Source organism: Tenrec ecaudatus, chromosome 4, assembly GCF_050624435.1.
Source record: "Tenrec ecaudatus isolate mTenEca1 chromosome 4, mTenEca1.hap1, whole genome shotgun sequence".
Classification (NCBI taxonomy): domain Eukaryota; kingdom Metazoa; phylum Chordata; class Mammalia; order Afrosoricida; family Tenrecidae; genus Tenrec; species Tenrec ecaudatus.
In genome coordinates, this window is record NC_134533.1 from 172,204,436 (window position 1) to 172,229,976 (window position 25,541).

A 25,541-nucleotide genomic window follows, 5' to 3' on the forward strand; every position below is an offset into this window, starting at 1 on the left:
TTTCAGCCAGGAGTCCTGGTGGTGCCCAGGAGTTCCCTGCTGCCTGCTAGCTAATGTCGGAACCCCCTGGGGAAGACGAGTCAGCCGGTTTCCATGAAGACCCACAGCCTGGGAAATCCTGTGGGGCAGTTCACCTCTGTCCTATGGACTGGCACCGATTCTGTTCGGCATTGGGAGTTTTCTAGTTGCCCCCTGAGGTCAATGTCTGAGGCTCCATCAGCCTTAACCCCACCCCCCTTCTCCCAGGGACTAGGCTGCCAGGAGAACCAGGCTGTGCCGAGCAGAGAGCAAGAGGGGGTGGCGGCGTCAGAGAAGCAAGTCAGTTCACAAGAGAGCACTGTTTCACGTGTTTATTTTTGGCAGGAAGGAAATCATTGCAAACTTCTTGATTGCCCCAGAAGCGTGCACATTCTACACGGAATATTACCCAGCTGTTGACGGCATTCAGACGTCCAACAGACATGGGTGACACCCCCCTACCCCCCCCCCCCGGACGCCAGCATCTCCACACCTGCAGAGAAGCTCCCTGGGAGGATGGAACATGGCAGAAACAGCCCATTGGGCATAGGCAGATAACGGCGAACATCTCAAGCCTCGCCACTCTTCCGGAACCCTGGCGTGTCAGCTGTCCATCACAGCATCCTGAAAAGCAGAGGCACAAACGTCACGGCTGTGGGACCCTGGGGTCCATGGGAGAGCCCTCTCTCGAGCACAGGGCCGGGAAATGCCTGGAGGTTATGGAGATACACCAACGTCATAGTCTTGGTGCCTCTCGCTCCCCCTTCCCCCCTCCCCCTCCAAGCTCCCATGCTGCGGCCGCCACAAGTCAGGGCCACTGCGGCCTCCCCGTCCTCAGAGCAAGCTCAGCAGAACTGCACCACGACACAGGAGCTTCCCTCTATCCCACAGTAGGCGCCCTATCCCTCTAGAGTCCAGGTGCACTCTAGAGTCCATGGCAGCGCCTGCAACCAACAGACAGAGGGACGGATGGAGAATCCCCAGGGGAGGCATGCCCAGCTCCAGCGCAGTGGGAGACAGAGCGCTGACCACCTCCAGGGGGTTGGCCCTTCGCAGCTGACCAGGTTCTCCCGTCCCAGATCTTAGCATACAAACAGATGATCTGGCCCAGGAGACTGCCTGCTACAGGAAGGGCCATGGATACTCAGGAAGTCAGGTTCTTCTTTTTTGGCGAAAGGGTTGGGCATTGTTTTGGTAATCTGGGGGTCTATGGCACACAGAAAGAGTTGACAGGTTTCATGAGGATTTAAAGCCCACAATTTAATAAAAGGTGATCATTAGAAACAATACCCGTATTTACTTTTTAAAAAACAATAAGAATAATCCCCAAACATTCATCTCATTTCTTGGTCTTGTGTTATAATTCTATTGCTTCATTTATGTGTATATGATTAAAAATATATATATGTAGAGATCGATATTTTTGATTATGTACATAAAATACAACCGAGGGTTAAAAAATTTTAGGAATGGAATTTTGGAGTGTGGTCAAATAAAGTGCACAGTTTCCAGAACCCTCGGAGGGCTTGCTGATGCCCCGAGGACCAGCCTGTGTCTGAGCTGGGGTGGTGCGATGGGGTACACAGTGTGGGGAACTACGTGAGACGTCTGGCTCAAGCCTGCAACGTGTCTTCAACTCCATTGGTCAGAGGTGCAGCCCGGTCCCTACGTTTAATTCCTCGGAACTATTCTAGAATTTGAATCCTCTCTGCCCCTATTCCAAATAGGACCTGTGACGCCAATCAAGCAGGGGGTGCAGGTGAGGGCCCAGGGCCCATGGCTATGTGGATTTCAACACACGGCAGACACTTGACTGCAACATTCAAGACATTTAAGGCAGCGGGTTCATTTAATGACTGATTTTCCAAATGAAGTTGTATGGCATGTGCAGATCTGCCATTAACTGTCATCTGCGGATGCGTCCCAGCAAGGGACCGTCTCTGTTTTAACTGGCATGTGGATTCCTGGGTTGGAACACTTAGAATACTGGGGGACCTGGCAATCCCTGAAGACTCATTTCTCATCCGAATGCACAGCAGCCTGCAGACCAGGGTCCTGTCCGGAGGACATGGTTGGCAGCTGGCTTTGTTATGTTGTGAATAGAAGCAAAACAGAAAGTTTACTTTGACCCCAAGTTTCCAGTCTGGTTAGTGCCAGTCGCTCCCCAGGGCCGGCTACAGCGCTGGCTGAGGACCCGCCCACAGTGAACTAAGGCATCAGTCGGTCGGTGCCCATGCGGAAGGGCCCATTTTCGTGGTTTTCGAAAGCCACACTGTACAGCCTGTCTTGTCCAACAAGGGCCATAGCACTGCTGAAAACCTCTCCCTGGGCAAGGCTGCACGGGGGGGTCCGGCTCAGGGATGGGAGCCCTTCCCCCTCCCAGCATGGGCGATGAATTCCACATCTGCACAGGCTTCCTCAATCCTTGGCTCAGAAACCGGCTGTGCTTCAGGGGAGACCAAAGGCGGATTTGGGTCACAGCAGCTTCAGGCCTTGCTGCGGCCACAGGCTCTCAAGAGAGAGAACCATCAGCTTATCGCAGGATCTGATGTTGACTGCAGTTCACGCCACACCCGCGCCATGGCGCTGGGGACCTTGGTCTTTGTGTCCTTCTGGGTCCTCCCCTGTCCGGTGCCAGGAAGAGGGGCCGGGCCGGTGCAGCCTGCAACGGGACGGGATCCCTCTGTCCCAACCCTGTCCGAGTGTCCAGCTTAGCGGTGAGCACTTCCTGAGCGTAGGCACAGTGGCAAAGAACAGTTTTACAGCCTCAGGTCAGTTCCATTTGGTGGCAGCTCGGTAGCAGCAAAGAAAATTCCCCAACAGCTCCATGTGTCTCCAGCTTTTGGAAAGCAAAGGTTTAAAAATCAATAAACATTATATCTCCAAGGGGTTTCAGATTTCCTGTAACCGCTTCACCCAAAACAACGGCGAGCACGACAAAACCAAAGACAAACCAACAAACCAACACAGAAATATGGCAGTCGTGTGAAAGCAGAAGTGACATGATGTCACTTTCCGAGGGGGCCAGGTGACCCCACAACAAATTTTTTACCACCAGGAAATCATCATCATAATACTAGAAAAGAATCTCTCCTTTCCTACTGAGCCACACGATGGCAGATCCATTTCACAGTGGCTGGGAAGTCAATGGAGACAGGACAGGCTCAAAAACTCCCCACCAGGAGCTGTTTGTCAAAGCAAAGCCACACCTGCTGGGGGACAACCCCCAGGACTTCTTTCCCCTTCCTCCCCACCCCCCAATATGAGGTTCTAGAAAATGGTTGTGTTTATCTCCTTAGAGCATCAAAGACAATAAAAGACTAAAAGATGTCTGGAAATACACTGTGTAGAAAAAACGAGCTCTCGGCTTTAAAATAACATTCAGAAAGGCACTTCGTCCTGTAGGAAAGAGGTTCTGAGTTGCGTCAGCTGCCCGGAGCCGGGCGAGCAGGGGGCAGGGTGTCTGCTTGAAGGAGAGGGCGTTGAAAGGAAGTCTGTCCATAGCAAGCATTTTTGTGGTTGTTTTCTCCTTTTTGGTATGTCTTAAGAAAAGCAAATCCAGTAAAATGCATGTCCCTTTATGAAATTCCATGAAAAGAGTTCTTTTTAAAATCGTCGCTGTTGTTTCGGTTCTTGAAAAAAAAAGAACAACAGCGACAGGTAGGCACAGCGCCATTCGCTGGCGACCCGGGGCGGAGGCGTCACTTCTGCGCCGAGGGGCTGGGCCCGGCAGGTCCCTCGAGGCCGCCGCTACCTACTGCAGAGTCTGTGCAGCACGCTGTACACGTCGTCCTCGCGGCTCAGGCCCTCAAAGAAGGGGATGAGGTCCAGCAGCTCCGTGTCCGTCATGTCATCAAACCAGGACTGTACGGGCACCTGTAAGACAGGAGTGGCGTGGGCAGGAGGAATAGGATGGGGACTCCATCACCGTCATCGCCATCACTATTTTGCCTGTTCCTCTCATTCCCATGATGGGCCCACCCAAAGCGACTCGGGATTGGGAGCTGGCTCGGGAAGGCAAAGCATTTGCTATGTGTGGCCTGCCCTCAATACTCGCCGGTTTCCAAAAGCTCCCTCCATGGCATCAAACCCAATCCCTGTACCTCAGAGGGCTCAGAGGCTGCGGGCCAACCAGAGACACCAGAGACCTGTGCTACCAGAGGGCCACTGTGCTAGGTTGCAAGGCACCGAGATGGGGAATTGCCCCCACACTTAACAGTGAGCAGTCCAAAGCAGAAGTAGCAAACGTCAGGGTATTCCACAGCTCTAGGCAAAGACAGGCCTTTCCCTTGGTTTCTGGCAGAGGAGTTTGGAGGGCGGTGAGTCTGCGGGAGCCAGAGTGCAAGGCAGTGATGTCAAGAGAAATTTGGCCCCCCCTCTAGTTTTTAAAATAACACTTTCAGTCCTTTTAACACGTCCAAGATAACTCAGAAGTACAAAAATTGGCATGTGATTTAGTGAAGATAGCCTAGAAATAAAACAAATCCAATATGCAAGTTAGTTGAACAATATAAAAATTACTGTGTTTTTATGCAAATGACAGATATGTATATATATTTTTGCAGACCGTGCAGCCGTTAGTGCATTTGATTCCTATGCACGCCATATGGATGTGGGTGTTATTTCTGTGGAGGCATTACATGTGAAAAAGACAGTTAGAAAATACGTTCACTCCATCACAAAAAGATGATCTTCCTCACACAAACGCTCTAGAACAGCACATGTCTAGACACCACCGCTTATGAGTGGTTATCCTGGGCGGCAAGGAGAGGGCAGCAGGGAGTCGCTGCTTAGAAAGCATTGAGCTTCTAACGATGATGATGGGACGCTGGCAGTGGTTATCGATGGACGCTGTGCAACATGATGCATGCAATCAGTGTCATTAGGATGCATGTGGGAAAACCTTAAATTAGCCTTTCGTGTGATATATATCTTTACAGCAATTTTTAAAAAGTCTATTCCTAGGCGAAAGTAAAGGACAGTGGAAAGACAGGGACCAGAGATCTCTCTAAAAATTGATCTTCACTGATAGCTTTGATGTTGGAACCTTGCAAATGTGTTCTAATTAAAGAGAAAAGCAATAAGAAAAGGAATCGAAGTACATATAAAATTGATACATTATCACAGAGAGAATTATCTCAAGTGACTTTAAAACATGATGTTCTGATTGTACATCTCTACAAACCAAACTGAACCAAACCAACCAAAATCCCATAAGCTGCAGCTAAATGTTCTATTATTAATAATGAAATAAACTGCTATCTTTTGACTATTAAACACATACACCCACTGCTGTTGAGTTGACTCGGTGACCCTATAGGGAGTTTTGGAGGCTGTCAGTGTTTGTAGGAGCAGACAGCCTCATCTTTCACCCAAGGAGTGGCTGGTGGGCTCAAACTGTTGACCTTATGGTAAAATCCCAATGGGTAACCCACTATGCCACCAGGGTTCCCTAGGAAACATGTACTATAGAAGAAACCAAATATGCAATTATGTTAATGTCTTTAGGATCTTGAGAGTTTTACCTCATGAGAGATGCAAATAACAGTAACAAACTAAGTAAAAACTCTGCTTTCTTCCATTGAATTGGAAAACCTATATGAATTTATATATTAAGGTTCTTTCTAACTATATATATATTTTGGTCTCCCCACTAAAAAAAGTCTAGAAGCAAAAGACATCTAGAAGCAATGAGGACCCTTAGCATCCAAATTGTGGTTTCTAAATCCCGATCCACCTCTGGGAACCAGCGTTTCACAGAAATACGGTTCATTTCAGGGCTGAAGCAAGGAATGTGCGAGCGGGCATGGAGCAGGAGAACAAGAGCACCGAGGACAGGTTATTTGCAGCGGTTCCCGCCGGCCCAAATGGGGATTTGAGCGTAAAACAGAATAACTCATGTCTTGGCTTGGTCCAATCAAATGCACAAAAACCCCCAAGTCCACAAGGACTCAAAAAAACCCACACTCTTGGTTACTTTTCAAGGTTGTCAGAACATCAACTTACTAGTCTAAAATTGGAAGAATTAAAATAAAGGACAACTATCCCTTCCAAACATTCAAAGTGTACTTTATGGTAATTAGTAGTTGAGGAATATATAGATATATCTATACACACACACACATAAATAAATAAATATCATCAAAGATTTCATCTTGCTTGGTAATTAGTAGTTGAGGAGAATATATATATATATATCTCCAAAGATTTCATCTTGCTTGGATCCACAATCAATGTTCATGGAGGCAGCAGTCAGTGAATCAAACCTCTTCAAAGTGTTGAAAAGCAAGGATGTTACTTTGAGGACTAAGGTGCACCTGACTCAAGCCATGGTATTTTCGATCACTTCACATGCATCTGAAAGTTGGATCATGAATAAAGAAGACTGAAAAATTGATATATTAGAATTCTGGCATTGACGAAGAGTATGGAAAATATCATGGACTGCCAAAAGAGCCAACAAGTCGGTCTTGGAAGAAGTATGGCCAGAGGGCTCTTTAGCAGCAAAGATGGTGAGACTGCATCCTACATACTTTGAACATGTTGTCAGGAGAGACCAGTCCCTGGAGAAGGACAGCAAACCCCATAAAGACCCTGGAAAAGATGGACTGACACAGTGGCTGCAACAATGAGCTCAGACACGACAACGATTGTGAGGACGGAGCCAGACCAGGTAGTGTTTCGTTCTGTTGTGCACAGGATCGTACGATTCAGACCCAACTGGACAGCACCTAACAACAGAGAAATGGTGGGCGAGTCAATGACGACCACCAGGTGAAAGGCTGATGGGAATGTTTGCCATGGATAAGTCAGGTGGATAACACCTGGACCCAGTGATTAATTTACATCATGGAAGATGGGACAACCTGACATCAGGTGCTTCTTGATGTGATTCAAGTAAATAATAAGGTTATTTTCTTGAGCAACAACAACAAAAAAAACCCTGAAGAGTTATAACTACTTCTGTAAAGCAAATATGAGGGCCGAGAAGTATATTGAACCTATAATGCGGCTACTAGTAGGCCAATTTGGGTTTCAGAACCCTTCTCCAAGATACATCATCAGGGTGTCTTCAAGAAACAAAGGAAAGGAGGACAAAGGGGATGAAAGGCAGAGGGTTAAGAGGTCACAAGAATTAAGAGGCACAATAACCAAAGCCAGAGGTAGACCTTGTTTGGGTCCCGATTCGAACATTCCAAATGCAAGAAAACATTTTGAGATGATAGGGGAAACACAGTATCTGAAAAATACAGATTGGATGGCAAATGTTATTAAGAGCTGGTCAATTTAGTCCAGTGTGATCACAGTGAAATTGGGATTATGTTAAAAAGTAGCCTTTCTCTGGGCAAGGTAGACTGTAAAACAAAATATTATGGTGAATTTGATGTCTTTGTGAAAATAACATATCTGCACAGACAATATGGGTTACCCTTTGGGCTGCTAATAACCACAAGGTTCCTAGTTCAAACCCCCCAAGCACTTCAAGGGAAAAAGATGAGGCTTTATGCTCCTGTAAAAATTTCCAGGCTTGGAAGCCCGAAAGGGTAGTTCTCCTCTATCCTATAAGGTCCCGGCAAGTCTGAGTCGACTCCATGACAGCGAGTTTGAGCTTTCTGAACACTTAGCAGCAGAACACTGGGGTCGGCATCAGTTGCAGGGGCAGTGAGTGTGGTTATTCGTTTTTCCAGCTCAGGTCAAACAGTTAACCAATAACAATGACACAGACTTCCTCCACTGGGGACAGGTCTACTCTGCTGCTGTGGTTGTGAGCGGAGCTGTAGGTGTCCTAGACTCAGCGAAGGGACTGTGTGGAGGCTCTTCTGAGTCCGAGAATCCTGGTCTTGGAAGGACGCATTCTCTCCCGGCAGTCCTGCCCAGTGTGGAGGCTGCTGCTGAGGGGTCAGCTGACATCTCTTTCCTCCTCTGTGCTAATGGTTGGCCACACCCAGCAAACAGGCCTTGGATGCTGCCACGCTCCAGGGAGTTTTAGGTAGAAGATGTTCCCCTTGGGCACTTTCTAGACATCACTGTGAGGCTGAAAAGTCTGAATGGCCCTATTGAAGTGGTTTATTCATTCTTTAGAAAAGACAATCTTAAAAAGAAAAGACAATCTGTTGTAGAGGTCACCCAGGCCTTCCGAGTCATGGGGTCATGTAGGCCAGGACAGCAGCCAGCTCCCCAGGGTTAACGATAGGCAGCCCCTTCTTGATAACAACACTGAAAGACCAATGAGCCAATCTAGGCCAACTGAGGCCAAGCACCGTTCCACATGCTTCTCATGCCTGGTCTCTGCCCCTGCCAGAAGCCTGCAAGGCAGCATCCCTATCTCCCCACTGGAGAGTGACGGTCACGGAAGCTCACGAGGTTAAATCACTGGGTCAATGTCAAGGTAATGGCCAAGGAGTTCACCATGAAAGACACCAAGAGAACTACATCTATAGGTGTGACAAGATTGGGGATGACCTGACACCAAGCAACCGTTCTAGGAGCCCTGGGGATGTAGCAGTTAGGTGTTGGGCTCTGGCAGTTTCCAACCACCACCAGAAGCTCCGCGGGCAAAAGACTGGGCTTCCTGCCCCTGTCAATAGTTACCGTCTCAGAAATTCCCGGGAGGGGTCGCTCTGAGTCAGCATGGACTCGGTGGCAGAAAGGTGCTTTTGAAGCAATAGTGAAAAAGAGAAAAAGAACTATTTTTAAAGAACGTTAAAGAAGTGGCGGTGGACTGCACGAAGAAGGAAACACAGTGTATTTTCCCCAGACGTGCTTGCCTGGGAAGTCAGAAAGCTCTGGGGGGGCCTGAGTTCTCCGTCCCGGGGGCTACTCACTGCGTTCTCAGGATGGAAGATGTACGAGGCCGGAGAGTTGTCCACGATGATCACCTTGTTCAGCTCCCGCCCGAGGCGACTCAGGTCCTTCACGTAGTTCCCACGATGGAACACGCATGACTCTCTGAAGAGCCGGGCCCGGAACACGCCCCAGCGGTCCAGCAGGTCAGCCACAGGGTCTGCATACTGGACAGAAGGTTCCGTGATAAAGGTGGGGCCCCTGGAAGAGCTCAGAAGCCCTGACCTCCGGGCGACACTGGAGGTGTTTGGGGATCCTGGTTCTATTCCTCCCTGTGTGCTTAAGACAGCACCGCATTCTTTCATTTCTCTTGTGGGTCTGATGCGCGTGAGCATCCGGCTATCTGAATGTCTCATCTCCACCCACATCCCCTCCTTTGTACTGGGTGTGGCTGGCTGCAAGACCCCCGGGGGGCATCCCTTTCCCAAGCCATTCACCATTCACCCTGGTCCCCATTAGAAGCCTATGTCAGACGTCACGCCTCTGCTTAAACGTCTCCACAGCACCACCCCAGAGTCCTCGCGGCGGAGCCTTGGCTGCACACCTTGGCCCCCTTCATCTGTGGCAGGAGCTCCATTCCTGTGGGCCCCTCCCTCGAGTGGCACTCTGCCTCAGCTCTCCCCAGGGCCATCCCTGACCAGCTCTGGGGCTCCCCTAGTGGCCACTTGGAGCCCACCCTCCACCTGCCTTTCTAGGCACTAGTATCACCTGCCAGTCAGTCCCTTCAAGGGGTATATCACCACTGGGGCTTCGTTGAATTTCCTGTTTCCCATCAGGGCCTATTGCTACAGGGGTGGGGGGCTTAAAAAGTGTGTGGAAAAACAGAAGGGAAAAGACAATGGGGGTTTTCCACAGACTCTTTTCTTAAACCTTTATTGGTGAATTGGTATCCATAGCTGACCTTCAGTTTTACATTGATTCACTGGTCTCACCTCACTCCCAGCAGTCCCCTGGGTGGGTGTTAACCCCTCATTCTGCTTCCCCGCAGTGTCTCCCACCTTGCCTCTGGCCCTCCTCTCCCTCCCCCCGCCTTCTGAGCATTCTGTCTTTGGGTAAAGGGTATCCCTAGGACCACAACTGGTTGGTTGTTCTAAGATGTGTGAACTTGGCCAGTGCGTCCATCCATCTCCCTCATAGACCTGCCTATGGTTTAGCAGAAAACTGAGCTCCGGGGGTGAGGTCATTCTCAGACCAAAGGATTGCTGAGGGCCACAGTCTCAGGGTTCCACCTATCTCTGACCTGTAGTTGACCAGGAAAACTGGCCCCTTTCATGACTGTGACCTCTTTTCCACGTTTCCCTCTCATGATACCCAGGACCTTCTAATGCAAACCTGTCATAGCCATCGGCAGTGGCATCTGGGGCTCATGTAGGTATTCAGGTCACCCCACAGGGTTTTACGTCCCCCTCATGCTCCCCCCACCTTGCATGTGGTAGGGAACCCTATAACAATTAGTCTCATTAATGAGGAACTGGACTTTCCATCTGGCTTGTGGGCCTGAGGCCACACTGCCCCTCAGAGAGCCCCTGGCATTTCAGTCAGACCAGAGGAGAGGTCAAGACCCCAAGACCTGATGGGAGAGAGTTCGATCCTGCTAGGCCCTCTTCTAAAGCCTGGTGGGGAGGAAGAGGAAGGGTCTTCCTCAAAGCAAGCAAAACTGGATTTAAAAAAAACCACATCCCCACCATGTAGGGAGATGTCCCAATGGATGGGCCATATTGAGTGGCTGGCCTGGAGGCAAGAGTGGTTATGCCAAGTCCAAATGGAGGCCACCAGCACCAAGAGGTTCACAGGAGCTGAGTGGCCACCAGGGAGTGGAGAGCACCAGGTCTGGTGGTGTTGGCAAGGGCAGCAGATCCTGGTGCAGAGAATATGCCAGCACAACTGCCTACTGAGGACTACCAGACTATGCATGGCAGCCCTAGGTCCAGGGGACAGTCCTCCCACCTCAGGGACATGATGAGAGGCAGTACCCCAAGGACAAGTAGGAGGAGGGCTCTGGGCACTGTGGTTTCCTGCAGATGAGGCCACGAACTGATTCTAGATGGGAGAGGTGATGAGTTTGTCTACACTCGCCACCACTAGGGCCACACAGCCTTCAGGGGAGCACTTCAGCTGAGAGCCACAGTCTCCAGGTGATTGTGAGGAACGTAAGCTTCTCTTTGTTGGCCCCCAGCCTTGGACAGTGCCCAGCACGCAGTTGTGAGCTGCCACTGAGCTGATTCTGACCCACAGTAATCCCGTGCACAACAGAACGAAACACTGCACGGTCCGGTGCCTGCCGTGGCTCCCAAGCTTGAGCCCATCGAGGCAGCCACAGTGTCAGTCCATCTCCTTGAGGGCTCCTGTTTCGCTGCCCCTCCACTTTGTCAAGCACGATGTCCTTCGCCAGGGACTGCTTTTCCTAACAACGTGTCCAAAGTGCGTGCGAGTAAGTCTCACCATCCTGACTTTAAGGAGCCCTCTGGCCGGACTTGTTCAAAGGCAGATTTGCGGATTCTTTCGGCATTTCACAGTTCTTTCGATATGCTTCTCCAGCCCCGCGACGCTAACACATTGATTCGTCTTGCTTATTCAATGTCCAGCTTTCAGGTGTTCATGAGGCAGTTGAAAAGGCCATGCCTTGGGTCAGGGGTACCTTAGTCCTCAAAGTAACAGCCTTGCTTTCCAATGCTCTCAAAGAGTTCTGTGTGGCACACTTACCAAATGCAATGTGTCCTTTGACCTCTTGGCTGCTGTCTCCATGAGCATGGATTGTGGATCCAAGCAGGATGAAACCCTTGACCACTTCAACCTGTCCTCCAGCTATCATGAAGTTACCGACTGGTCCAGTTGTGAGGATTTCAGTTTTCTTTCCATTGAATTGTGATCCACACTGAAGGCTGCCATCCTTGACCTCCATCAGCAAGTGTTTCAAGTCCTCCTCAGTTTCAGCAAGCAAGGTTGTGTCATCTGCATACTGCCAGTCGTTCATCAACTTCTTCCAGTCCTGATACTGCATTCTTCTTCTTCATGGAATCCAATTGCTCTGATGACTTGCTCCACACAGAGATGGAGTAAGTAGGGTGAGGGGATACAACCCTGACACACACCTTTCCTGATTTTAAACCGCGCAGTATTCCCATTCTGGTCCCACAAGTGCCTCGATCCATGTGTGAGCTCTGCATGAGCACAGTAGGTACATGTGTTTTGGCTTGCTGAGTGAAGGGCCCCGACTGTCAGCCTGGAGTTCCCGCAGGCCCCTGGGTGGAGTGTACTGAGGCCCACTAATCCACGCTGCCAGCCTGGGAGCTGAGCCCAGAGCCAAGGACCTGGGAGTGGCCACCCGTATGGCTCACCAGGCTGGAGGGGGCTGCAGGGCTGCACTAGGTTTGGATTAGGTCACCAGCGGGGGCAGCAGTGAGCACAGGTCTGGAGTGGCCGGAGGAGGATGTTCAAGTGAGGGTTGGGGGACCGATGCCAGGGAAGGAGTGTGCTTTCAATGCGGCCAGAGAAAAAGCAGCTCAGTCCACCGGCCCCAGCACACTCGTCTTGTTTGTTATCTGACCTGGCGGTCACTTCGGGCCCCACAGCATGCCCGAGCACTGGCAGAGGAGCTGTGGATGCTACCGGTATAATTAGTCTGGGTACCAACCGTTTGCAAGACACCCATCAGGGGAGACTGGGTCTTCCAGGAGGCCACATCCCCTTTTCAGTTGGCAAAAGTAGGGCCCAGGTTTTGCATTCCCTCTGGGCGGACCCATATGTGAGGGCCTGGTCATGAGGCAGCCAGTGTGCTGTGCAGGCAGGTGGGGAGGGGGGGTCCTCAAAGAGACAGACCTGACTCAGGGGTGCCCTGCTGGCATGGGGGCATGGCTGAGAACCTGGAACCCGAGTGCCCGCACTTGCCGGGAGAGTGGGCGAGCACCAGGGAGCCATACCTGAGGAAGCCGTGTAGGGGCCCATGGCTGCTGCCAACCTATGGATGGTATCAGACCCACCAGAGCCCGAATCTGAGGGGTAGCCCTGACCAGCCTCCCCTCTGCCCTGCACACAGCACAGGCACCTTGCTGTACCAGTGACCACATGAGGGACTGTGAACCTGCTAGTTTCCCTATACAACCACTTGCTGGGGTCAAACAGGGCCAGTGAAGACAGAAGCTGGGGGTGGGGGTGCAGGTTCATACGAGGGAGCTGAGGGGCCACAAAACCACACTTTGTCAAACACCACCAAAGAGCACGTGGTGAGCAAGGAGCCATGTGGATGCTCGCTGTGAGCCAGCTGTGCTGGAGCCCCAGGGCTCTGCGGCCAGAGACACCACGCACGCACGCCCTCCAGCCCCTTCTCCCACCCCACCCCCCACCTCGCACAGCTCATGCTCCGTCTGCCTGCATGGGAGGTCAGCCCATAGTGCTCACGTTGGGGGAGCTTCCCTGGAGGCTCGGGCTGCCAGCCCAGGAATGAGGCGCACCCACGTGTCTGCTGTCCAACAACCCTTGTCCTCTCATGTCTGTGATCTCCTGGCCCTCGGGGCGACCTCGCTCCAGGAGGCTGTGCAAGCTCGCAGCTGCAGGGAACACTTGTTCTCCATACTCCTCCGTTGCCATGGAAACCTGAAGCCTTTCAGGCTGTCGCCCATGCATGTGGCCTGCAACCATCCCATCTGGGGTGGGAACCTGTCACCATAGAAACCACTTCCCCCACCTTCTCCAAGAGCTGCCTGACAGGGAGTGGGTGGGGGCGAGGCTGGAGGGCCGGGAGTAGGACTCACCTTGGCCAAGCTGGCGGTGAAGAGCACGCACTCGAAAAGCTGCCCCATCCTCTGCAGGAACTCGTCCACGTGCGGCCGCTTCAGCACGTACACCTGCAACAGCAGGGACAGCGCGCCCGTTGTCACGGCTGTGCCAGGGCGCCGCCAGCACCCGATCTGCAGGTGGCTTGCAGGGGTCCCGTGTGGAGGGGGGCTGAAGCCAGATGGGCACCCTCAGGCTAGACCCTGGTCTGACAGCGCCCCCCTCCATCTGAGTTTAGTGCAGGCATCCTCTGAGGGGGGCAGAGGAGGATGAGGATGGACAGAAGGAAGGTCTGAGGCCTCTCAGCATCCCAGAGAGCGAGGGCTGTGCTGTTTGTTTGAAACAACTCAATGACTACAAAAGGGTTCTGGGCCCTGCTCTGAGCCAGCCCTCCTGCAGACACATGCCGACATCTGAGGGCTCTCCTTCCCCAGATCTGGGTCCACCCCACTGTTGACTGTTGGGGATCACTCCTGCTTCTAGACTCACCAGACCACTTCCCCATAAGCATGACCTGGGGTGGAAGCTTAGGCCCAGCAAAGCGGCAGGGAATGTCTTCCGGGTCGGCCTGGGAAGCTGTCTACTTGGCATCACTGAGGGTACCATGCTCGGGTGTGAAACAGAGACAGGCTTTTACATGAGGGGAAGCTGCCTGCTCCCAGGCCTGCCACCTCCAGCCCCCTCCCACCGTCCTACCCCTACCCCCCTGTAAACAGCCACGGGGAGGAGTCTGGGGGCAGAATAGAACTGAGAGCAGCCTCCTTCCACACAGCCTTTGAGCCAGGAGAGGCCACAGTGAGGAAGCCAGGCTGCAGCCCACACTGGGGCTCCCACTGGGAAGCTGGGGTGTCTGAGGAAAACGTGTGGGGATGGGGGGGCGAAGGCAGTGCTGCTGGCGGGGGAAGACAGAGGCAGGGGGAGGAGGCAAGAACTAACGACGACTTGAATAAATCCCAACAGAAATCAGCCACTTCCCTAAAATAAATCCAACTTGTTAAAATTCAACACAATTCATATTTACTGAGCGCTGGCTCTGTGCTCCGCCTGAAGGGAGTTGTAGAGATGAACACAACACAGCCACGTTAGCAGAAACACCTGACTCACACACACACACACACACACACACACACACACACGGCACAATCAACGTCATCAACCTCAGGCACCGGGTTGACATGGAACTCCTAGCGTCCTCACACGTATTAGTGAGGAAGCACACAACTCCACGGAAGTAGACGGACAGGCCTTTCTTCCGCAGCATTGTCAAGTGGAGCTGAGCCACCAACCTTTGGGTTAGCAGCAGGGTGCGAACTGCTGGTGCCAACCCAGGGACCTAATGAAAAGCACAGTCGAGGATACTTTAAAGACAATGAACTTCCCTCTCAACAGAAGGGAATCATAAAGGGTAACTGGGGCAGTTACTTAATCTCCTGTCAACTTGAGTGAAGGGGTGGAGTCTAGCCTGTCAATCAGGTTACAGCCTGGTTGATCCCTCCTCATGGGCGTGGTCTTGAGGATTCTGGGAACTCCTGTCTTCCTCCCTGGAGGTGGGACACACACATACTCTCTCTGCTTCACATTCCTGTTGACAAGCCACATGAAGCCACACTGATGGCAGCCAGAGCCCTGGAGATGCTTCCATCACCACTGGATCAAGCCTTTCTACCCACTGGCCTGTGATCTTCCTGCATTTGGTGTCACGGCATGTGTTGTGTGAGTCTGAAGAGGAATTTATGGACCTGTATCGAACATATGGGCTAGTATTAGACTTATGGGCTTGATCTGCATTGGGCTGGGATATTTTCTTAATATACAATTGCTCTTTGATATAAAGCTCTTTCCTATAGGCACATGAGTGTCTCTGGATTTGTTTCTCTAGTCAACCCGGTCTAACACAGCAACTTTGGGCCTTGGCCTTGGGAGGAAAAAGAAGAGCTTGCTAGATACCTGAGGATGAGAAGCAGCCAGCCCCCAAGCAGAAGTCACCATAAGAGCACGGGGTCTGGAAGATTTGGGGATGTTAGAGGATGGCCCCAGCCCTGTGTGATTGTAGCAGAAGAGGGGTGCAGGGAGAGGGCAAGGAGTAGGAAGAGGCATGCGAGGAGCAGGCTGGGGTGAGCCCACCAAGAGCCTTGCGTGGCAGAGGGAACAGGTTGGGTCTCATCCTGCAGGAGATGAGGAGAAGCAGAGGATTGCCGCCAGTGGGGAAGCTGCCTGGGGCTCTGTGCCACTTGGAGGATGTGCTGCCCAGGGTGAAACCCTACATAGAACGGACCTGCCCGAGGCAGGCACTCAGAAAAGCCTGGGCATTGTGGAGGGTCCCAGCAATCTGAAAGTGAGTGGAGCTGGGTCTGTGGCCCCAAGAGAGTGGTGGGCCAGAGGGGTGAGACAGCCTTGGGGGCTGCCAACACTGCTCCAGGAAGCTGGGAGGATGAGGGCAGCAGCTCCAAGCTCCCTGCTCTTCCCATGAGCCTCCTGGGTGTCAGCGCTGCTCCAGACATGGAGGACCATTGGGAAGTCTCAGCCGAGGGGAGGCAGGCGTACCATGGGTCTGCCTCCCTGGGAACATCGCTTAGAGAAGCAATGTTGGCTTTGTGCAAAGGGCAAGGACCAGTTCCTGACCACTCGGGGGACTGATTCGAGAACTCTGGCGCAGACGCCTCTGGCGGAGAGGAAGGTCGGGGTCCAGGCCCGCGTCCCCATGCAAGTAACCGAGAATAGGCCCATTGGGACCTGCACAGCCTATCCTGGATTACTTGAACGAGGCCACGGCCTTCGCCAGGGCCTTGGTCCTCCTGCTCTTGGTACCCATGGCTCCATTCCCTCAGGAGAGGTTTCTAACCCACAGTCCTGGGGCCTTAGGGGGACCTGTGGTCAGGTGAATCACTGAACAGCTAGGGGAGGCACTGGGGTGGCTCCTACGAGAAAGGGCTAGCCCCAGTGGGCTCACAGCCACGTGAGGGGTGTTTGAGAAGGGGTCTTGTCTCTCCTCATTCTCGTTATGCCATCGGGCAGCTCTTTTCTGTCTCATTACAAGCTTCTGCAACAAGAGCCAAGGTAGTAAACGCAGAAGCTTAATTGCTGCTCAGATGCTGAGTTAATTCAGATGCTTTCGCAAATGTTAAATGCCCCAGTGCCCACTGCTTCGGCTCCCTGGTGGCTTTTAAAAGCACGAAGTGTGGCATGGCTAGGAGCAGGGCCGCTATTCCCAGGAACTGCTTGCTGGCAGGGCCTCTGGAAAAACAGGGCTGTAGGAAGGACAGGGCAGGGCAGAGGCCAGGAGGGCCTCAGGGATCCAGGAGAAGCGCCCTGGGCAAGGGCCAGGCCTGGGATGCTCATTTTAGTTCTTTCCATTGCAAACTTTGACCCAGTCCTCACACACACACCCCTGGCCCAGCCTCTTTCCCCATCTGAACACAGAGTCGGCTGGGCCAGCCGACGCCCAATGCCTCGCCCAGCTCAGACACTCTGTACTCAAGAGCCAGAGAGGGAGAACTGTCATCAGTAATAAAGAGAAAACATCCTGTCTGTGGCTTAAGGACCCAAAGAGATTTTTCTTCTTGGAATGTGAATACCATTCAGGCCAGAGACTCTTCCTTTACGGCCTTGGGGCCAAGCAGGAAGCTGCTCCCATCACAAGCCCTCCCACTCTGTACCCTCCTCGCCCATGTCCTGACAGCTGTTTACTACGGGCCATTCTGGAGGAACTTTGCACAGATAAGAAAGGGGAAGGTCAGAAGGAGTGAAGATGCCTGCCAACTGATGATGGCCTCATCACTGACCATGATGAGCCCCAAACGCACCCCGTGCTCCCCACCTCTCCTTAGCAGTTGGTTTTTCGTTGAAGACTCCTTATAGTGACAAGATCAGCGTGCTGCTGCGCCCATCTAAAGTGGGCCCCTTTTACCAGGGACCCCCAGAGGTGGGTGACCCATGGCAGGGTCTCCTGTCCCCACCAGGGCAGTCTTCAAAAGCAATGATGGGAACAGGTTAATTAGATCATCCAGCTGGGCCGGGGGCATGGGGGGTGGGGGAGGGATATGGAAAACTGCATCACATCAGAGAAGTCCTTAACGCTGCACCCACATCTACTAATTGCAGACAGTGCAGTTTTCCTTATCAACTCAGTATAAGATAAATTCATCTGGGTGAAGGGGAGACAAGAAAAAGCAGGAAACCACTGTAAAAAACCCAGCTTCCTTTGAACCCAGGAACAAACCAAATCAAACTCATGGCTACTGGGTCGATTCCCACTCCGAGCCACCCCAAAGGACACCGCTGGACGACCCCCCCGGGTTTCCGAAACTGTGACTCTGCATGGGACTGTATGGGATCTCAGAGTGACTGGTGTGTTTGACCTTGTGGTTGGCTGTCCAACTCATCATCCACTGCCACCAGGGCTTCTTCAGCAATGGAGCTATTCCTGACGTGGGACCTTAATGAGAGGGGTCAAGGGGAATGAAGTTATTAAAAACTGCTCGTGGAAGCTCAGACGGGGCTCTGAATTGCTTACCTGGTGTATCGTTCCATCAATTTCAACCGGAACAATAAAATCAGCATTACTAATTGGCTAGAGAGAAAAGAAATGGTAATTAATAGGTCTGAAAGAACCAAATGAAATTGGAAATTTTAGCAAGAACAAGCCCTGTCTTGATCCGTGTTTTGATTATGGAAATAAACGGTTCAGGAGAAGAATGTTGGCGTAGGCTTTGGCGCCTTAAAATAGGTAGAAGCAAGAAGACGCATTATTTCTGTTCTGAACCACGTCCTATTTTCAGCATCGTGGCCCAAAGTCTTGCCGGATGGAGCGCCTCATAAAGTCCAGTTTCAACTGGCCAGGAAGATAGCAACTGCCGCTGGCCACCAGGGGGCAGAGGTGAGAGCCCACGCTGTCAGATGCTGTGGAGTCAACCTGAGTCCTAGCAAAGCTACCTAAGTTCAACAGCAGGAAGCACTGGTCCTGCACCATCCCCACCATTGCCCCTATGCCTGAGCCTATTGTTGCAGCCACTGTGTCCATCCATCTCGTCCAGGGCCTTCCTCTCTACTTTACCAAGCATGATGTCCTCCTCCAGGAACTGGTCTCTCCTGACAATATGTCCAAGCCAAGCCAAGCCAACCCTCGGCTGTGGAGTCCATTTCAACTCATAGCAAACAGGTAGGGCAGGGTAGAACTAGCTCACCGGGGGGGGGGGGGGTGAGGGGGGGTTTGTGTGTCCGTGGCTGTAATCTTTCCAGAAGCAGACTCCGCGTTCTTCTGAGGACCAACTGGTGGGTTTGAACTATCGCCCCTTTGGGTAGCAGCCGAGGGGCCCAGGGTCTGAACCACTGGTCCATAGGCTATAGCTCCTTGTGGGATACAATTTGTAGTTTAGTTTAGACACACAGAGCGAGCTGCCCTGCCAACGCATATGAGATGAAGTCTGAAGCTACAGGCCACAAGCTCAGACAGGTTCTGCTCTGTAGGCTGAAGGGTCTCTCTTCCCTTGCTGTAGCGAGTGGGATCCCACAGTGATTCCAAGCCCTGCAGCACTTTTTGGGGTTTCTGGGAGGATGGGTGGGGTGGCCACAGGGCTGGGGTATGGTGGCATTCCATCAGGAGGTTTCTGATCAGACTCTGAGCTGAAGCCTGCTCAGCACTGCCTACACAAACATCCTCCTTTGTCACTGAACCTCCGTGGATGCTGTTGGGTCCTGGCAGCCTTACCACCAGAGCAAACAGACTCCAGAGGCTGGGAGGCCAAGAGGGAGCTTAATCTCTCATAAAGTCACCACTAAAATACTGAAACATGCTAAGAAACCAAATGAGTGACTGATGGGAGGAACTCTCATGAGGAATTTGATTGTGGAATCCTATTCTATAGAGAAGGTGAAAGGGAAAAGTCATTCCCCAGTTCCAAGTGCATACCCGGCCCTCGGCCTCCTCTCCCACGCGGCTGTAGGGGCGGCGATGCTAACAGGGAGGTTTTTACCTGACCAGAGCAAGAAAACTGTGTGTGCATTTTCATGGGGCAGCTCGATTCTCATGGGGGCCCAGAAATCCTCAGAGTATTAAAATTCGCACAACAAAGACTATCCTGCCTGCAAAGGTTGGCAGGCAAGGGGGAGAGGTGAAATCGGGGGATGGTGTGCCCTTCAGCTTGCTGCATCCAGGACCTCTGAGCAAGCCTCGGAGACACCAATACTCTGTCTCAGGAGTTGGGGAGCCCTCCTCCCCCGTCACCCTGGGCTATCTGGCCAGTGTTGCCTGTACTCCCAAAGCAGCTTGGGAGGATGCTCTTTATGCTCTGATGTCAACTGTGGCTGGTTTTGAAGGACGTCCCCCAGGGGAGGGGGGCACTTGTAAAAGCCCTGTGTAATTTGTCTCCAGGGAAGTGGTCCCCAGGGCTGAGCAGAGCTGAGCTGGGGCATGAGGTCACTGCTGCACTTCATAGGGACCATCCCTGGAAGGACCAGAACAGAGAACAGGGGAGGACTGCAGCTGATGGGAAGCCCAGACCCTCTCATAGGCCGCGTCCTGCTCACACCTCACGACAGAGGAAAGGCTATCCGACTGGGCTCGGAATGATAATGTGGTGGTGAAACTGGCCAGGTACTAGTGGCCCAGTCCCACTGTCAAAAAGAATTGAAGGATCCAACCCCAAACACCTGCTGCTTTTCCTGAACGTGCCAATGCCCCATTTCTAACCCCCACCCCATCCCCAATCATCGTCTCCTGGAAGTGAGCTATCTCAAGAAATAGGAAGATGGCTAATGAACTCTCTTCAGAGCAGTGTGGCCCCGCGGGGACCGTGGAAGCCCTCCGGTCCCTGCTCCCTCTGGCGGAGAGACAGAAGACTGCCTGCTCTGACCACCATGGTGCTCCCACCAAGCATGAGGGACCCTCCAAGTGACTACTCATCCAGCCACAGGGACAAGAAAAGCCCTCCCTCACCGCCTCTTTAATGACAGCAGTGACAGGTGAGGGCCGCAGCTGTTCCGATGCCGTAACCCTGGAAGCCTTCTTCAGAGCTGGACATCCTTCAAACGTGGTCTGGGAACATGTTCAGGCTGCCGGCCGGCTTCCAGCCGTGCCTTCCCTGTGCCCCTCCCAAGAAACCACACAGCTCTGGGGGTACCTTGCCAAGGGCGCAGCCGTGCCCTGGGGCCCTGATTGCCCTGTGGCCCCTGAAAAGTCCTTTTCCAGGAGTGAGGATGTTGACAGCCTCCAGTCTGCCGCTAGGTGACCAGGAGGGCGGTCCGTGGGAAGCACGCCGCACCCAGTCTCCAAACTAATTGTGTCAATGCTCAATGACTACGGCTCACGTTCACCTGAGCTAATGAGCAACTGTTACTGGCATTCCTTAATGGACAGCGCAGTCATAGACTCATAGCCGCAAGCTTTCCTCCTTTCTAATTTTCACACCCCCTCCACCGCCTCATACAACGGGACCACATCTCGGAGATCACGGAGACGTTTTTACATGTTTGGAACGTTGATTTACCTTAAAGGAACTGTGCACCAAGGTCTCATCTAAGTCAATGACCACACATTTCTTGCCATAGTCGAGCACCGTCACCTCTGGGAGGAGGTATTTAGCTGGTGGCTGAAAGGAAAACAAAAAAACACACCATTACCTCTATGTAGAAGTCCAACCCGTGACCCTATCACTGTCCTGGTAGGAAACTACGTTAATGAGGATGAAAGTGAAACCAAACGTTGACGCGCCTGGCCAAGTTCGGGACCATCGGAATAACTGGCTTGCAGCGCCCTCAAGCGTTACAGTGCCCGGCTGATAGGAGGGCCCTGGGCCTAGGAACCGGGCAAGCCTGGGTTTGAAAATCAGTGCGGTCACTTGTATGGTCTTGAGATGGCAACGTCTACGAGAGCTGCTATTAGCAATTTCAATAAAGCCAAGGCACCCAGCCTTCTTCCTAGGACATACTTGGTGGCCATTGTCATTACTAAGGAGTTCCCTGGTGGCGCTGTGGGGTAAGCACTGATTGGATTGCTAACCACAAGGTTGGCGGTTCAGATCCATCAGCTGCTCCAAGGGAGAGTGATGAGGCTGTTTGTGCTTATAAAGATTTACAGCCTCAGAGACCTTATGTAGGGTCACTCTGACTTGGAATCAACGGAATGGCCAACTAAACCAAACTCAGTGCTGACTCAGAGCCCCTGCTGTGGGCTTCGGCGACTATAACCGCTTGAGGAGTAGAAAGCCCAGTCTTTCTCCTGGGGAGATGGCGGTGGGTTTGAACTGCCGACTGTGGGGATTGCAGCCCAGTGTGTAACCACTACACTACAGTGGGTAAGTATTTCATTACTGGCATCCTCGGTGGTGCAGTGGGCTAAGTGATGAACGGCTTAACCACTAGGCTGCTGGTTCAAACCCAACAGCTGCTCTGAGGGAGAAAGATGAGGCAGTCTGCTTCCCTGAGGATTTATCATCTTGGAAACCCTCTGCCGCAGTCCTACTCGGTCCTCCAGGCCATCAGGAGTCGGGACGCACTTGATGGCAGTGGGTTTGGTTTGGGTTTATGGCCCTTACTGAAGTGGACCACAGAAGAATGAGTGTTTAACAGTAACAGCTATGCTAGCTAGGGCAGGCCCATTTTCCAGTGTCATGAATTGCCTGAAATTCATTGTGGCATATAAGTACATTTCAGCCACAGTTGGGTTTTTTTTAATTAGTGACTGACATCTTTTAAAAAACTGAAGAGATGCTACAGACCCACCAGCAAAGTGCAAGCTAAAGCGGTCCCTGACGGTAGAACAGCGAGCAAACGGACTCAGGTACATGTGCTGCCTTGCACCCCAAACCACAGGCAAATGGAGGGCCACCGAGTCGGTTCTGACTCACAGCGACCCCATGTGTGAGAGCGGCACTGCCCCTCGGGGTGTCTGAGCCTGCCCATCTTTGCGGGAGCAGACTGCGGAGTGGTTGGGGGATGGGATTACTGGCCTTTGGATTAACGGCAGGCGCGCTCCATCTCCTTGTCACCAAGGATCCTTCCTTGGGCACCCCCTTGGGCAGTGGGGTCGACTGCTGAGAAAATGCGGTTCTTTCACTCTACGTTAGTCCATAAGGAGTGGACTAGCCCGAAAAAAAAATCGACTTAGATGTTTCTGTAGTAGCTCACACGAATCTTGTGATCAAAAGGGCATAGAAGCTAACGAAATGCTAGAGATCTTCAGCCGACCTCCCGCTTGCTCATTCTAGAGATGAGTAGTTTAGTTTGTGGCCTGTTCATGGTCCAATGGGAACGGGCTGTTTTCCTATCCGGTAAGAAGATCACGCTCTGTTCTGGATGGGTTGTGAAACATAGAAAACACCTCTCCCCAGTCCCCAGGGAACGGCCAGTTTCAGTTATCAAAGAAGTTAAGACAAAATGACATCCCCCGGTGGGCCTTGTTTAACCTGAGTCCAGGATCTTAAAGTTAATTTTGGACTTTAGTTGGTTCAACCATGGATATAATCTTTGTAGACAACAGGTTATGTAAATTTGCAAGTACAAGGATCACCTTGGCCAGGGAGGGAGCACAGGGACTGGCTGGGAAGCAGCTACCTGTGGGGACATGCCATCTGGACTCCATTCTCTAGCAAACCTGGGGTCTCTACCTGTGGTAGTTACAGAATCTGGTGCCAACTTGAGACTATTACGAGTGAAGGGGTGGAGTTTAGCCTGTCAATCAGGTCGATGCTTGATGACCGCATTCGAAGGTGGTACACTGGAGGTGGGACACACACACTCTGTGCTTCATCTCCCTGGGAGACATTCCTGTGGACAAGCCACATGGAGTTCTCTGCTGATGGAAGCCAGTGCTGAGATGCTTCCACAACCACTGGATCCACAAGACTTTCCACCCACTGGCCTGTGATCTTCCTGCACTCGGTGCCATTGCATGTGTTGTATGAGTCTGAAGAGGATTTTACAGACTGGTATCAGACATATGAGCTAATATCAGACTTATGGACTTGATCTGGACTGGGCTGCTTCTTAAAATACTCTTGCTCTTTTATATAAAGCTCTTTCTTATACACATGAGTATCTATGAATTTGTTTCTCTAATCTACCTGGACTAACACACTACCTTCTAGAATCATCCAGAAGAATAAGCCTTAAGAGCCCTTCAACCCCTGCATCGAGACCCTAGATAGAGCTTCTGAGGCTGCAAAACTCTTTGGGAACAGACAGCCTCATCGTTCCCTAACTGAGTGGGTGATGGGTTTAAACTATTGAGCTTGAAGGTGGGAATCCAACACTTCTCCCCAAGCTCTTCAGTGCCACTAAATGCCAATTAAAAGTCATCACTAAGTCCTCCCTTACTCTGTGGCACTGGCACTAAGACACTAAGAAACACCCATCCAATCCATCATATGGAGTCGATTCCGTCTCATAGCGACGCTGCAGGACAGAGTACAACTGTCTCACAGCGTTTCCAAGGCTGCAAATTCTTATGGAAGCAGACTGCCCATCTTTATCCCATGAAGCAGCTGGGGGGTGTGTACTGCTGGTGCTTTAACCACTGTGCCACCAGGGTGACATGTTTCTTATATAAGGGGCATGACATTTGGGGTCCCAGACAGGGCGAGGTCACAGATTTATAAAACTCAGAACCTTAACATGAAACTCACAAGGAGATGGTTTGTATTACAAAAGGTTTTATCAAGGCAGGCAGGATGCGATGAGCTTTCTAAAAAGGCAGGGTGTGATCAGAGGGGATTGGGGGTAAGTCTGTGTTGGGCTATAAAGCAGGCAGCAGGCTTACAACCAAAATAAAACTTTAATTAAAATCTCTATTATACAATTATGTAATACAACACACTGCTATTGCAAAGAACAAAGGTGTGTAACTGTAACAATGCTGCTTCTTTTTTCTATGTCCCACCTCTCCTCTCCCCAGACGCCTCACCTCCCTTTCATCGGCTTGTATCTGTCCAGCTCTCCCCGGTGGGATTATCTGCTCCCAAAGCAGCATTTTACCATATGTAACTGCTAGGCTGGAAAACACGCATCTAGAAAGTCTATCCCTCGCACATCTGAAAACATCAAAGATCTGCCCAGAGAGGCTGTTATTTTCCAAACCCAAGGAATGTCTTTGTTTTTTTTTAACCCCCACTTTGCAAGCTCTGCCTGAGCTAACTGTAAGTTTAAAAAGTCTCACTGTGCTGTTGGCTGTTTGCAGGGAAAAGAGAGAGAAGGGTGAGACTCATTAAGGGAGCGCTTGATTCAGTCTTTGTGCTGCAGAGAGCGAGGCGAGGGAGGCGGGCGGGGAGCAGGCTCCAAGCCTAAATGCACTCAGCTTCTGAGCAAGCTGGGAATCCCATGGACACAGATGCTTCAGTCCACGCGTTGGGGTTCTTCTGGACAGCCTGATCTCTGGTGTACACAAGGACGGTCTATAGTAACGGTTCTCAACCTGTGGGTCGCAACCCCTTTGGGGGTCAAATGACCCTTTCACAGGGGTCGTCAGATTCATAACAGCAGCAAAATGACAGTTATGAAGTAGCAACGAAAATAAATTTCATGGTTGAGGGTCACCACAACCTGAGTAACTGTATGAAAGGGTTGCTGCATGAGGAAGGTTGAGAACCGCTGGTCTATAGGATTTCAACGGTACTTTGCTATTTCAATGGATCTGTCTGGGTGTTGTTAGAACAACCCTTAACTGGGAGTTATTCTCGAGCAAGTTCTCTCCCAGGATGCCGCTGTCATCCTCCTCCTCCTCCCCATCATGCAAGAGCAAGAGAAACTTTGACTACGGAGGGAGGGCAGGACCTCGTCCATACAAATCGGTGGGTTCATAAGGGCGTTGCTAGGAGGGTGAGGGGCATGGTGGGGGTGGGAAGATGCACCAGGCCTTCCCATCCAAAGCTTGGGAAGGGTGGTCATTCCAGTCCCTTTTCTGGGAACAAATCTGA

At 51.7% G+C, this 25,541-nt stretch overlaps 1 protein-coding gene across 5 annotated transcripts in view; it reads right to left on the minus strand.

Annotated features, from left to right (window-relative positions):
- Nucleotides 1-335: 335 nt before the first annotated feature.
- The window catches only part of CTDSPL (CTD small phosphatase like), a 141,089-nt gene continuing 115,883 nt past the window's right edge, over nucleotides 336-25,541 (minus strand). For 4 of the 5 annotated variants that reach the window (XM_075547049.1, XM_075547047.1, XM_075547048.1 and 1 more), the window contains 5 exons: nucleotides 21,120-21,221; nucleotides 18,149-18,205; nucleotides 13,614-13,706; nucleotides 8,844-9,029; nucleotides 336-3,894 (listed from right to left, as the gene is read on the minus strand). In XM_075547049.1, the coding sequence (XP_075403164.1) occupies nucleotides 3,769-3,894; nucleotides 8,844-9,029; nucleotides 13,614-13,706; nucleotides 18,149-18,205; nucleotides 21,120-21,221 (564 nt within the window). In that variant the 3' untranslated portion in view covers nucleotides 336-3,768. The remainder of the gene's footprint in view (nucleotides 3,895-8,843; nucleotides 9,030-13,613; nucleotides 13,707-18,148; nucleotides 18,206-21,119; nucleotides 21,222-25,541) is intronic. The other variant, XM_075547051.1, reaches the window with a different exon arrangement.